The following is a 15,362-nucleotide window of genomic DNA, read 5'->3' as shown; positions in this document are numbered from 1 at the left end:
GGCACCACTAGCAGCTGGTATGTAGAATTCATAGCCTCGGGCCCATCGGTGCGAGGCTCCATTACTAGACCACGATTCTCCCTGCAAGTAGACATGCAGGTCATATCCTTCTTGGAGGGGTTTCGAACCCCCCAAGCTACCCAAGTCTAGGGGTGATTCAGATCTGGAAGAATTTGTTCGCTCGTACGCCCTTACCATAGAGGCCAACAGAGGCGGGTAAACCACCATGGCCAAATACTTCCCTCTCACCCTAGAGGGAGTAGCCCTCCGATGGTCCTGGGTGCTAGATCCGAGGACCATTTACGCATGGGCCTAGCTATGAGATGCCTTCTGTATCAGGGCATGTTTGTCGAACCAATGAACTTCAGGAGACTATTCACATTCAAGCAGCAGCCGAGCGAGACCCTCCATGATTTCTTCTAGAAGTTTTCCCAAACCAAGGCCTAGATCAAAGGCATATCGGAGTTGTTGGTCATCAACCCACAACCCAGGGCTTGGCCAAAGGGCTCCTCTACAATCGATTGAACCGACGCTCTATGCGCTTGGTGGAGGCCCTCATGTATAAATTCGAGGAATATGCACAAGCGGAGGAAGAAAAGCTTTATCAAAGGCTCGCTCAGGCTACCTCGGTCCCCAACATCGAGCCAGAGAAGTCGTGCTTGCAGGCAGGGTCCTCGCACGCCCCTCTTCCTCTAGCAACAAAAAGAGGCCCCAAGGAGGCTGAGGGCTCTCGGTTGCACAGGGCTCGATGGTGACAGCGCAACATCAAAAACATCAGTCAAGGCCAAAGGGCTTCAAACCCACCTCATCTCCAGGGTCACCCTAATGGAACTTTCCAAATTGGGGCGAACCTCACTCCAGAACAAGAAGCCCGGCTCCTAGCCATCCTATGGGGCAACCTCGATATCTTTGCATGGTCCCCACAGGATCTCCCTAGAGTTGATCACTGCATCATTGAATACGCCCTCTAGGTTGATCCGAGGGCTAGACTAGTAAGCTAGGGGTGTCGTAAGCTCTCCTCTGAGCAACCAAAGGCCGCTAAGGAGGAAGTCCAGAAGCTACTGAAGGATGGAGTCATCCAAGAGGTTATACACTCCGAGTGACTCTCAAACCCCGTCCTAGTCAAGAAACACAGTGGGAAATGATGCATGTGCATCGACTTCACATCACTCAACAAAGCCTACCCCCGAGATCCATACCCTCTCTCTCGCATCGACTAGCTGGTAGACTTCACCGCAGGCTGTGAGTTGTTGAGCTTTAGATGTGTACTTCAGATACCACCAGGTGTGGATGGCTACGAAAGATGAAAACAAGACTAGTTTCGTTACCCCTTTCAGAGTATACTGCTACATTCGGATGCCTTTTGGCCTCCGAAATGCCAGAGACCATCTTCTCCCATCTGGTACACAAAATCATGGCCCAACAATTAGGTTGCAACATCAAAGCCTACGTCAATGACATCATTGTGAAGAGCAAGCTTGAAGCTGACCACGTTGTTGACATTTAGGAAACATTTGACAGCCTTCGGGCGATAGGCATGTGGCTTAATCCTGAGAACTGCGTATTCGGTGCCAAAGCCGGAAAGCTGCTGGGCTTGTCTCCCAGAGGGGCATCGAGGCTAATCCTAGCATGAACCGTGCCATGATAGAGATGTCACCCCTCACTAATGCGAATCGGGTCTAGCGCCTTGGCGGTCGCCTTGCGGCCCTTAGTCGTTTCCTTGTAAAATCCACCGAGCATAACCTTCAATTTTCAAAACGCTGAGGGGCTCCGAACCTTTCTGATGGACTCCGGAGTGCTCGGTCGCCTTCGAGGCCCTCAAAGCTCGCCTTTTCGACCTCAAGATGCTTGCGATACCCCTCCTCAGTGAAGGGCTCCTCCTGTACTTATTCGCCTCAGCCTCCGCTGTAAGTGCTGCACTAATAAAGGAGGAGAGTAAGGGTCGTTCTGCACAAAGGGTCGTGTAGTATGTGTCAAAGGCCCTAACCGGGTCCAAGATGCACTACATCGAGCTTGAGAAAATGGCATATGAGCTTCTAGTGGCCTCGCGCAAACTCTAACACTACTTCCTCGCCTATGACATCATTGTACCGACCTCATACCCGCTTGGTGACATCTTTCACAACCGGGAGGCGACCGGACGCATCGGCAAGTGGGCTGTGGAGCTAGCCACCTTTGCGGTAAAGTTTGTGTCCTGTATAACAATGAAGTCGTAGGTCTTGGATGACTTCATGGCCAAATGGACTTTGGCACCTCCAAGACCCCGCACAATCCCTCCTTAAGATGTATGGACAATATACACCGATGGAGCTTATGGTTCCACAAGCGCAGGGGCCGGTGCGGTCCTCATCTCCCCCACAAGCCAGTGGGTTAAGTTCGCCGCCTGCTTAGAGTTCAAGACAACCAACAACATCGTCAAATTTGAAGTCGTCCTCTTAGGCCTCTGGAAGGCCCGAGCCTTAGGAGCCCTTAGAGACATCATCAGGACCGACTCTCAGTGGATATCTCATAATCCACACGCCCTTGAGAATCGTGAGGCGGAGTGAAGCGATCCCGCCGGCCCCGGACGGTTGGGACACACTAGGCCCCTCCCCGGGGACAGTATCCTGAGTGCGGGGGAGGCGCCATATGGCCTTAGGTCGCCACACATGTAGACGCAAATCCTACTCAAGTTAGCCACATGGCACGAGCATTCTAGAACAACACAAACATAGATTTACAAAGCAAGAGGCATACATTGCCCCATTTGGCGAATTAAGCCAAATTACATAGAGCGAGGGAGGGTGGGCAACATACTAGGACTCCAACCCCCCACAGGAAGAGAAGAAAAACAAAAATAGCAGCCTACTTAGAGCTGCACCTCTAGAGATGGGTCCTGTGAAGTGTTGTCCCCGCGCGGAGCTGTTCTCGTAGAGCGACAACTAGATACAAAGGATATCCAGATGGTGGCGGTGCGTCTGGGAGCTCCTGATGAGGAGTCAGGACCCCTGCGAAGAGCCCGAGCAGGAAGCCTGTCTGCCGCTCGGCTTCACATGAGCTGCCATGAAACGTAGTGTCACGGTCCGACCATGCTTCGCCCATATACTCTGGTGGAATTTGTCCAAGGCCACGTGTGTCTCCGTTAGGGGTGCCTCTGGCTGAAACCCACGATCACGGAGCCCAGCACCGGTTGCTTCAACACTTCGAATTGGCGGAGCCTCCCTCGGTGCAACAAGGCTAGCTGTAGTGCTAAGGCCAAGCGTACACTGGACTTCGCGTACGCCTAAGTAGCATTAGTGGTCGCCCTCACGGCAGACCGGAGCCAACGGAGTGTCGGGACCAGCGCCTTCGAGCTGAAAGGTATTGACGGGCCTTCAGCCCCAAGTCCACTTAAGGCATCATGGGTGGCCCAGGCCGCCTCCGATGCACGCTCGGTTAGCTCGTGGCGCTCTGCGTGCTGTGTCTTTTTCGTCGTCCAAGCCTGCCCCAGCTCTCGATGGACTTCGACCACCATAATTCGGAGGACTTGGGCATCTCCCTCTACATACATACAGACTGCAACAACCTCTTCAATGGACTCCTATGCTTCCCAGAGAGCTTCAGCAGTCTTATATGCCTCAGCCTCCGCATGCTCCCGTCGTGCCACATCCTCCGGCCGGAGGCCCTCCTCACGCTCCCATCGTGGCACCTCTTCTTGCAGACGACCCTCCGCAGACTCCACTCGTCTCTCAGCCTCCTCCAAGGAGATATGGAGCCTTGCCACTTTGTCTCGGATTGTGTCACGGGCTGCAGCGAGAGCCTGGTGCTGCACACGTCCTAGCTCCCTCGTCAAAAGCAGTTGTTGTGCAACATGATATAGGAAAGATAAGGTGAGCAACCCAAAAAACCATGGCCAAAGAAACCTTGGGCAAGAGCGCACCTGCCAGGCCATTGCCTCTAGGCTCGCCTCCACTTCCTTCAAAGAGCTTTGAGCCATAGACAACTCGATCTCTTTGATCCTAAGGCAAGATGAGGCGTAGGTGAAAGCTTTCAGGCATCAAAGTCGTCACCTCTGGAGGGGTCATCGTGTTCTGCTAGGGCTCCAGAACCTCTGGAGTAGGGGCCACAAATGGGTCTATCTCGGTGACCACTGAAACACCCTAAGAATGAAAGTCAGGATCCTGGCACATTGCTATGGTAGGATATAAACCAATGGAGTAACGTCTCACCAAGGTCCTTGGTCCGTTCATTAGAGGGGCTCGTGACATCCTCATCGTTTGAATTGATGAATCACCAATCCATATTGAAATCCAGGGAGGCTTTGCCCCCTCTTCGGCTTTGGACATGGGTGGATGGGTCCGGAGGGGCCAAACCCTTCCCATGATCGCTTTCTCTGAGCAGGGTCTCACCTCTGGACACGTTGCAGGCGACATTAACATCTGTGGCCTGCCTCTGGCGCTTTGTCCTGTCCATCTCTGCCTCGGACAACTCAGTTGCTGAGCTGGTCTGTGAACCTTTGAAAGCAGGAAGGAGCCGTGCCCGAAGAGGGCTCGTAGAGATTGCGGTGGCCGTGGCACCAGAAACCCCGCTCCCTCACTTCCTGGTGACCTTGGGCTCTGTCGGATCTGGCCACGCTGGAGCCACTACCCCGAGGTGGAAGCATATGCGGTTATACTACTCCCAGCTCCCAACCAGATTCATACGCTGGTCTCGCTCTGCGGCGGTAGGCGGGCCCAAGAACTCCACGACTTCTGTTGCTCACTCCAGCGGAAGGCAATCCTCTGAAAGAAAATGTGTCACATCTGCGAAGTCAAAGCTATACAACGAGGAAGACTCACCAGAACTGATGGTGAGCCTGGAGTACACATTTGGCTCATCATCCCTACCTTGTGCAAACATGTGCTCCTAGTCCTCACGAAGGGGTCAAATACACAGCATCGTGAACTCCTCACGAGATCACGCATGCTCATCCTCCAGGCCACCCTCTAGAGAAGCGCCAATCGCGAAGCGAGCTGGGCATCAGATATCTCCGCCATCAAGGTCCAAACATACTCAATGTCCTGATTCATAGAATGGAGGGGGACTCGATGCCAACATCGTAGTAGAACCACCACTCTGGCCACCTGGAGTACCACCGGCTATTGATGACCTTCACCGAAAATGCATCCTAATATTTCGGTCGAAGCTAGAAGTTCACGCTGCCAAAGCTGAGGGCCTTCATCACTTCATCCTCTATCTGGGTCTTCAGCAGGAAACTCACTCATGGATGAAGGCAAAAAGTTCCGCTCTCCCTTCGCATCCCTCTGCCCGCATGGCCCATTTGAAGACGTCTAGGCGGGTAATCACGTCGATCGAGAGCTGTGACAGCTCTACGTAAAAAGGGCGGAGCACTCCCTCGAGAAGTGACACTGCTGGGAAGCTGAGGCCTGTGTTGAAAAATGCTTCAAACACCGCTGTCTTGTAGCCTTGAGGTTCCAAAAGTGCTTCATTCCGCGGTGCCCGGGCGACAGACCTAGAGGGATCTTCCCCTCCTCGACCATCTGGTTGAGCTCGGCCTTGCCAATGGAGGATTCACCCAACATGCTGGTCTATCAGGGATACTTCCTATTGGCTCGGTGGAGCTCCACACTCGACGGTGGCCCGGGCAGCAGCAGAGGAATCACCACCACTTGAACATCCCTCGCCCTGCTCACATCGATGGCCCTGTCTTGAGCACCGGAGCTAACCATGATGATCCCTGGAGGGCGGAAAGAAGCACTGGACGACGGTGGAAGATGGGATTGTTATGGCCAGCCGTGTGCGTGGGCTAAAGCATACGCAGATAGAAGCAGAGGCGTCAAATAGGGCCTCAGTCAGCCTAGACCCCCTTATAAACTAAGGGGGCAGTTATTTCCTCCTAGGAACGCACGTGCACACCCTGTCCTTTCACCCACGAGGCCATGGTCATGGGGGGCAAAACTGCCCCCACGACCCTTCAACGACGAGGCACCACGTGTTCCACTACTGCTCGATAAGGCGTGACCACGCCGCTAAACGCATGACGCATTGAATGCTCCCTCACAAGTGTTAATAGATGGTCAGTTCAAATCGATTGGTCTGAACTTTCCAAAATAACTCGAGCAAGAACAAAACGAAGGACCATAGGCCGTTAGCCGCGGAGCTAGGGACCGTCGGAGGCCTTGCTCCAAAAACCGTTGGGTCAGTCGCTCCGCTGGCCGCCCCTGCGAGGGGCTACTATTGGGGGTCATCATTAAGGACCCCCGATGCCCCTAGCCCCACCAGCCACAACCTTTAGATCATGGATTTCTGAAGGCCCTTCAGGTCTCCAGGCTTCGAAGCTCTTCGGAGCCCCTGCCCTCCAAAGCCTGGGTGGGCTCTCCAGAGCCCCTATCCTCTGAAAGACAGGGAATCCTCCCCGGAGTCCGGAGGGTGAGCCATCAGGTCTTGGCAAAAGATTATCCAGAGGGGGCTCGTTAGACGCCCTCCACATATAAAGAAGTGACTGGCATTTAATACCCATGCAAGTGGAGGTCATCCGGATATCCCAGCGCAAGTGGTGGCCGGCTTGATACCCTTTGACAGTGCGGCACCGTAATAGCCAGTTGGGCCCAGTACATCACCCTTAGAACCACTTGTGTTATTGTATTTACTATAATAGATAATATCTTTTAGGTAGGGGTAAAAGTATGCTGCCTAGATAATATCTTTTAGGTAGGGGTAAATACAAGTTTTTTTAAAACGAACCGGTATGAGAAATATCAATTACATTAATAAAAAGAAGAGCTCAATGAACTATCAACCACACAATGCTCAGTTTTTAAGGGAAACTCAACTCAAAACCACAACAACACGAGTGAACTACCTAGCTAAACTATACCATCAGCATTGCAACCACCTGACCATCTATCTAGCTACACTAGGCCTATGATGATCAACACCACCACAGAGCAGCGCAAAGGAAGGACCCAAACCGGCGGCCACCCGAGAGCACGAGGAAGGAACACCCAGATGATGCCACCAAGGAGGGCACGATGCCAACGACGTCGTCATCGCTCATCCAAAAGAACCAGAAACAAGTTTTCACCCGGAGAACCTCCCATAAAGGTAGGAATCACCACAACAGTGCTTTCAAAGAGGGAACGATGCGCAAGGGTGTCGTCGGATCCGGTGGCGATAGGATGCCGAAACAGGGCTTTTACCCGGTGTTCCCGCCCCTAGAAAGGGGCCAACATAGACGCAGATTGATGAGTAATGTTGGCCTAATCTTCCGATAGGTAGCGATAAGTCGGTGGGTGGAGAACTCGACGTTGATGATCCAAAGGCTTCGACCCGAACAGATCGTCTCCCTTGCAATCACTACACCACAGCTCCGATGGTTATCAACCGTGTCGCGCGGTTGACCTCGCCAAGAAGGCTCAATCCCTGCAAGCGTACCGAGAACACAAGCAAGAACGTAGAAGATGCAATCTAAAATATTGCGAATTGAATTTAAGCACTCGAAGTCGGGGTTCCACAAACACTTGCGGCGGCCTAGTCGGTCCGGAACAAGAGCGAAAATCTCACAACTGTGTGTAGATCAATATCTAAACAAACCTCAACCCTAATTAGGGCGGCGGCTACTGTATATAAAAGACTAGGGTCGGCAAAGGACCCCTGGACGTGTCCCTAATGGACTCCAACACGTTACACGGCCCAACGGCCCAAAAGATGGTGGCGTAGCACCCTGACAGATTCTGGACGTCTACTTGTTTCGATGATTCCCGTTGACTCACAAAGAATTTGAATATGGGACCAGTCCCGTTGGAAAGCTTATCTCCTTAGCTTTCCAACCATGTGTAGAACGTCAAAAACGGAGTCCGTATGCGTCCTGGGCGATGATTTTAGTACATGCTGATCCTAGACTCCGAAACGGATTCGAACTTGATTGGACCTCCACCTTGGCTTGGGCGCCCTTGCTGTTCTTCTCCCATGTTCCTAAGTAACAATACATCACAATTATTCAGTAGCATCCCATTCTCATCAAAATATAAAGGAACACTAAGGAACAAGCTCACCTCATGATTTAGTTGACGTGCACGAGCTCGTGTCAATAAATTTATTGTTGGAGGAATACTCGGTGTGTGTATCCGAAAGAGTGATATCCTCATCACAGACCACATCACAGCTCCTGGAATCGAGCCACCAACAACACAGTCGATGGCCCCTCAAGCACGCACGACCGCAAGCCAATGCCAAGCCGTAGAGCTTCCTACGGGCTAGATCTGAGGAAGGGGACATATCTCCTAAGGGGACGAGCCTGCATGCACTGGCGAGGCCGTGATGGAGGGAGGACTGCAATCCTCATAGCGCTAATGCCAAAAAGAACCAACACCTCGCACACGCGCCACCAGGAAGCCTACATCAAACCGTCAAGCTCCTTGTAGGCCGGATAGAGTAGAATAGATCGATCTAGCAAAGAGGAGTTGAATAACCTAAGGAGATAGAAACAATGGCGGGCGCTGCGGAGAACATTGGGCATAGCCAGCCCATGGCGACCGGCACCACCGAGGAGACCACGAACTGGAGCCTCGGTGCGAACCAACAGACTGGACCATTGTGGAGATCTGCGTGGAGTTTCTGGAGATGCTGCGCGGCGCACCACCGTCACTGAACACCGAAGCCGAACGCAGACAGTCGCCGGGACGCGATCACGCGACCACCATCAGGCATCAGCGCGCACCGCCAGAAGGAGTGCCGCCACCCCGCCATGCCACTGCCCGCGGCACCAATGCGCGCAGACCACAACGGCCGCCACCACCTCACGGGACGGCCCGCCTGACGACGCCCCCAACGCGTCTCTCGACGCCGCCATATGCAACACCAGAACGCCCGCAAGAATGAGCACTCCTCCGGCCAGGACCCCCACGCCAACGGCCACAACGATGCCCCCGGCAGCGGAGCCAGCAGGGCCACCTCTATGACCCTCGAAGCCGTGCCTCTCCATATCCCCCCGCCGACGCCAAGAAGAGAGGTCGGACGGCAGAGGCTGCACAACACAGGAGCGCGCGCCGCTCTCGGGGGCGGCTGACCCAGCCGCCGGGCGTGAGCCCGGCCGCCCGGCCGCCCGCGCGCGCCGAATCAGGGAACCCGACGGTCCCACACCGTTGGAGTCGGCAGCCCGACGAACCACGCGCGCCCGCACGCCGCCACGCGGAGCCGGACGGCGGAGCGCAGATCCCAGCCTCCCGCCTGCGCAGACATGCGGAACCCGGCGGCGGGCGCCGGCAGCGAGAAGATCCGGCGGAACCCGGCGCAGGCACACTTCGATTCAATACTGGGTGCTGTCATAATTATCAAGAAGGATGAAAAGCTAGAAGAGATCGTGTGTTGACCTTGATTGTATGTACTATATGTTCAGTGCCAATTTGTCAACAAATTCAACCGCTTGCAAGAAATATGATGATCATAATATGTATGTATGGAACAGAAGGGGCTATCTTTCCAATTGGTTTTGATGAAAAATAATGCAACATCGATTGGATGATGCTCACCTTCATACCTGGACCTTTGGGTGCAGAAGGAAGAGAGGTGAGAGAGGCGGAAGAGATATTGGCGCGGCTCAATCAGATACTGATTTTACAACTGTTGTAAAACCTATCATCGGATTGAACCTCACCAATATCGCTCTTTCCATTTATCAACCATGCATGTAGATCATGCATGGATGGCTCATATGGTTGCAACCTTGCAGACAGACTGGCTTCCTACTCTCTCATCACCTACAAATTTGACATGGGAACCAAATCAGACACCTGAAATCTTGAAATCATAGGGATCAAGAAATAATATGACCCATGCAACATAGAAGGATGGATACGATACATACCAAATCGAGATCATCCTGCATTCCTGCTCTCCACCGATCAGCACTGTACTGATCAGCAGTGAATGCATCTAGATAATATATATACAACAGCGGATAGCTAGTTGGGAAACAAAAGCAACGTTGGTTGTCTGTGGTCTTTCTAGGGTTAATTTGGAAGCGTAATGTAGCACTATCCTTCCAAATGGTACACATGTAGATCTCACATATCACCAGATATTGCTGCATAGCTAGCTTCATGCATCTATCTGACATAAGCTATGCTATTGACATTTGACAGGTTGGCCATGCAGGAGCGAGCTAGCTGCAGGTCAGAAGGCAAAGAACTACCATAGTGATGAGCAAGAAGAGGTTGAGGAGAGGGCACAATATTGGAAGGGACCTAGCTAGCATGCGATGGGGTTTTATGCTCGACCTCCATGAGGGAGGGTAGTGAGCAGAATGATGAGGAAGGGTAGATCAAAAGATATATACATCTCTCTCTCTTCTCTCTCTCTCTCTTCTCTCTCTCTCTCTCTCTCTCTCTCTCTCTCTCTCTCTCTCTCTCTCTCTCTCATTACACAATTGCATGCATGCATGGTCGGCATACAATAGTGGGGTAGGTCGAGTGTTTTGCGGAAGAACGTACGACCATTCATGCGGTTCAGTTAGTAATACTAGAGGTCACTGCAATTATGTGAATTTTGGCAGTGAATTTGGTACACTGATAATTGAGAATAGATAGACAGACAGATAGGTATTCCACATTTTGCAATTGTATAAGATTCTTTTTTTCCATTTTGTCGCTGAAATGGTCGTTTTGTTTCCGAGAGGGAGAGGAGGAAGACGACGACGAATGAGACCCAGCTACCTAGGCAGCATCGGGGGCAGGAGCGCAGAATGTGTGTGCCTGGAAAGAAGCCTCGGAGGCCCGTAAAAAGGCCCCCAGTTTCTTAATCGGGAGCGCCTTGCACGTAAATCTGTCAGCAATCTGAATCCCAGTTTCTTAATCGTGCGCTCTCTGCTTTTTTTAATCACTCGCGCGCGCCACAGAGAGTACGAGAGAGAGAGAGAGAGAGAGAGAGAGAGAGAGAGAGAGAGAGAGAGAGAGAGCAATGCAATAAGAACACCTGCTACAAAGCGGGGACAGCGGCGCCAAAGCGGCTCTGCCGTGACACCGCTTCAGGGAACAGAGCTCGCATAGGGTTGCTCTGCCTGATCTCTTCTTTCCCTGTCATCATAATGGTTTTCTTTTCGCCTTCGTCTCTTCCTTTTGCATTTCTGCATCTTAAAAGGATCCTTTCGTGCACCATCTTTTGCACTACGCCATGAATAATCTTCTTGAGCAGCTAGTAGCTATGAACTTGGTATTAATTATTAATCTGAAGGATATATGGTGATGGAAAGTCTGTGGACCAGCAACTCTCACATGATTATGATATGTGCTCCCAGCCTCCCACGCAGACAATGAAGAAAAAGGAGAAGAGAAAGGAGAGGCGGCCGGACTGGTTGACGTGATGATAGGAGTGGCTCAAGTGGCGTGCCAAGCCCTTACTAATCAGATTCCCACGCGCTAACCCAACAAAATCATCTCTTTCTCCACCTTTTTAACCCCTCTGGTTGAAACACACGGGCTAATTACCTGCGGTCAAATCGGGCACTAAACGGCACGCTAGCTTAAAGCCACACGAATCATGATGCCCTTCAGTTCAAAGACGTGCAAAAGGCAGAATATTACAGCATAGTTGTTACTGCAGTAGTCATAAAGTCGCTGTACTGCATTGTACAGACAAGGCTGGTAGAAATACACGTAGAGTGATCGATCGAGAGAGTGGGCTAGGATCAACGGGAAGAATTCACCAGTTGCTGTAATCATCGTGTGGACGTGCAGGAGGGCACAGAACAGAGACACCCTCGCGTGTTTCGCTCCTGCCCGGCCGGCTTGAACCGAGTACACGGCCGTCGAAACTAGTTGTCTTGTGGAGACAGTTATTATACGTACACTCCCGCGTAGTAACTTTCTCGCGGGCCAAAATACACGGGAAAGGCAACTCTGCATGCGATTGTGGACAAACGGTTATTTTGTTTATCCATTTCTCTTACCTATTATATATCTATCTGTTGATTCTTCTATTTATCTTACAATTTTTTTAACTATTCTTGCATTATAAATTCTCAACGCAAATAAACAGTTCTAATAACCATACGTTCAAAAAAGCTAATGGAATTTCCCCTTACAAAATACGTGAAAAATTAAGCCCTTCCACCTATGTTTGTGTAACGTAGCACAATCATACCTTCCGGCCCTGGTGACCTAGCCGTTATGCGCTAGCCGCGGCTAGGACTGTGCTATTTGGTGCACGCACGTCAACACAGTAACTTGTAACTTTCTATATTTAGAAAGTTTTCCTCTCTACAACTTTTCTTTTTTACAAAGTTTTTTTAAAAAATTGTCGATATAAGTTATCAAGATAAGTTTTTAAATAAATTTTCTAAATAAGTTTATTGAAAAAGTTAATGAGAATAGTTTTAAGAAAAAGTTTGCTTGAAAAAATTATTTAGAAAAGTTTTTGAAAAAAATTCAAAAATAGAAAGTGGATGAAGGTGGCGTGAGTAGAGCAGCGCGCGTGAAAAAGGATTTCTGTGCCGGCCGGCGACCGTGCACGCACCGCTACCCCGCCCGCCGCTTGCACGGTTGCGCCGAAGCGCACACTCCCGAGCCGAGCGCTGACCACGAAACGTCGCGTACGCCGCCCGGGGCCAAGGCCAGCGCCGGTTCTGCCTCTGACGGTCGCCGCTCAACCGACCCACGGCCGAACGTCCGATTCCACGGCCTGACCTCGTTCGTCGAACGCGATGCGCGGCCCGGCCAGCCGCTGCTTTTCCTTTCGCTGCTCGGCCACCATGCTTGGTGGCCCATATGATGCCTGACCAAATCCGTGGAAAGCCTAATGAGTTCGGCTTCGGCCCGATTTGACCTAAATCGCCGGGCCCACAGTAAGGCCCTGGTGCCTATCCTCGTGCACACAAGAGTGTGCCTCGGTAGCTGACCGTGCTCACCATCCATGAGATTTGTTGAGATTTGGCTAGATTGGCAAGGGTCGTTTGGCATATGACCGAGCCCGCCTGTTTTCTAGCTCAGCTCGACACAGGTGCTTAATCCTAGGTGCATTTACTCCCGATATTAGATCTGACCGGTTGTATTCGTCTTGTTTGTACCCTTAAAAAATCCATGAGATTTGCCCATTTAACCCCGTGATGCAATTGCGTGTGCAAGTGTGCAGTTGTGTGTGCTCGCAACTAGCCGCAGTACGCCTCCGTTCATGTTTGAGGGGTCCAAATCCCCTGGAGTTGATAGGGTGGCTCCACCGGGTGGAGCTTTTCTTTTAACAGTATGATTTATTTTCACAGTTTTTTTTCAAGATAGGGTCAAGCGAGACTGTTCTGTGCACCTCTATTTCGTACATACCTGTGCGAGGGCTCAAACACGAGCTAACCCGAGCGCTCTGTGAGCGCCGTACTTGCTAACCGGGCTAGCACCCGGATGCTCCACCGGGTGGAGCTGCACCATCTCATGGCCCAAATTATGCCAGATGACCACCACCACTCCCCTCAGCAGCCGCGGCGTCGTGCACGTGCCTTGGGCGCCGAGTGAGACGGCAACACGCCGCTTACGTTTGGCCGCTGCCGAAGCCGCAGCAGCGGCCGGTGCCCTCCTGCTGCACGACGCCGAGCCTTCCCTGCCTGGCCAGCAACCTCACCGAGCCTAGGAATAGCCAGTGCGTTCGGCGTTTACTAACTTTCACCGATTTTGATGTAGAGCTCTGCAGATGTGCAAATGCTAGCAAACGAAGACTGGGGGAGAAAGAGGATGTCCTGGCAGACTGGCAGTACAAGAAATTGCGATGCTAGGATTGCCAGTCGGTTCCATTCTTGTTCTGGAACATTGTCTTGAATTGCTGACAGAAATTCTAACAAATATTTCAGATCTGTAGCAAACCCGACATGATGTTTGGATTTTCAGAGGCTTGTCACTGGTGTTTGGATTAGAGCAGTTTCAACATCGTTCATCTCTGTTCGCACGTTTGTTAAACATGGCTAGTTTGGAGTTGAAAAATGAAAGGCATGAAGATTTGAGGAAGATAAAGAGCAACGTCAATTTTATCAGGTGCTTTTCGGGGCAATATATTTGTTTTTAGACGGAAAGCTCTAATAAAAGAGTAGCATATTTCCCTCCAAAATTCACCAGCTCACGTAATTAGGAAAGTGGTGATGGTTACATGGCATAATCTCGGTCATGGGAGCAAATGATTTGGACCTTTGACGTCATATAGGGTTTGATTAGTTGCTTTTATGGGCTTTGCCCATATGGATCGTATTTACAAGATTGAGAGGAAGCAGATTGAGTGGAGTCATATTTGTTGAAAAGAAGAAATTTTGGTCAGTTGTATCTGTCTAGACATGCTAAGCTGATTTTCTATTTGTTTTATCAAATCTAAGGTCAGTATGAGCGGATGCAAGAGTTGAGATTGTGATTAGTTGCTCGTATAAAGATAATTTTGTGGTAGTAACAAGTGAATCCATCTGTATCCGTCGAACCAGACTGAAACAGTAAATGTAAGCAACCAAACGTGTTTTTCTCTAAAATTATACGTATCCGTTGGATCATATTGCTCCCATGCGGGCAGCTATCACACCGAAGTTCAGAGCAACCTGAATGGTACAGGAATCAGTAATCTTATGGAATTATCACGTGCCAAGGATCACGAGTTCATAGCACACATAGCGATTATATGTGTTAACCAATTTACCGTACACTAGTTAAAAAGAACAATCAATGCAACAATCATGCAAGTCCAATCAGCTTCGACCGATCGATCAAGATCACCAATCACCAAGCAAAGACGCACCGGGCTTGAGTGACCGCCCCGTTCCCTTCATGCATATACATGCCTGGTCGATCAGTTGTCGGCCGCTCAGCTCAATGCCCCGCGACGATGAGCCCGTCGTTGGGCACGTCGGGGTCGTTGTAGTCGTCGTCGCTCTCGGCGTCGGGCGCGCCGGAGGGCGCCTTCACGTCGCCCACGCTGAACGACCCCTCCTCCTCCTGGTTCTCCGGGTCGTGCCCGATGCCGACGCGGCACGCCTTGTCGTTCTTGGCGCCGGCCACGCACTTGGGCTTCGCGGCTCCCGACGACACCGCCTCGCCGGCGTCGGGAGCCGCGTCCGAGGACCGCAGCAGCAGCAGCAGCGCGCACGCCAGCGCCATCACCACCAGCCACGCGCGAACGGGCGCCGCCATGGTTGGTTGGTTGCTCAGTCCGACAGACAGGACGGACGCGCAAGAGACCAAGAACTTGCGAAGGCGATTGATGGAGAGCGAAGTTGTGGTAGCCTGGTAGAGCGTTGGGAATTGATAGCGCATTAACAGGGGATTTAAGGAGAGGTTGGTTTGCATGGCTCAACATCTAACGTTCAGGAGGCACCGCAAACGAGCTCTTGCCATTTCCTGGATGGTGACCCTGGTTTTCAGGCAGCAAAGTATGAACGACCTCTGCATCAT

General features: G+C 51.5%; 1 protein-coding gene across 1 annotated transcript; it reads right to left on the bottom strand.

Moving 5' to 3' along the window:
- Nucleotides 1–14,780: 14,780 nt before the first annotated feature.
- Nucleotides 14,781–15,362, bottom strand: LOC133931128 (uncharacterized). The gene is made up of 2 exons (XM_062377936.1): nt 15,273–15,362; nt 14,781–15,194 (listed from the first exon to the last, which is right to left on the bottom strand). The coding sequence occupies exons 1-2, from the start codon at nt 15,360–15,362 to the stop codon at nt 14,781–14,783; spliced, it is 504 nt and encodes a 167-aa protein (XP_062233920.1).

This window comes from Phragmites australis, chromosome 10 (assembly GCF_958298935.1).
Source record: "Phragmites australis chromosome 10, lpPhrAust1.1, whole genome shotgun sequence".
NCBI lineage: Eukaryota > Viridiplantae > Streptophyta > Magnoliopsida > Poales > Poaceae > Phragmites > Phragmites australis.
This window is presented reverse-complemented; position numbering and strand designations above follow the sequence as displayed.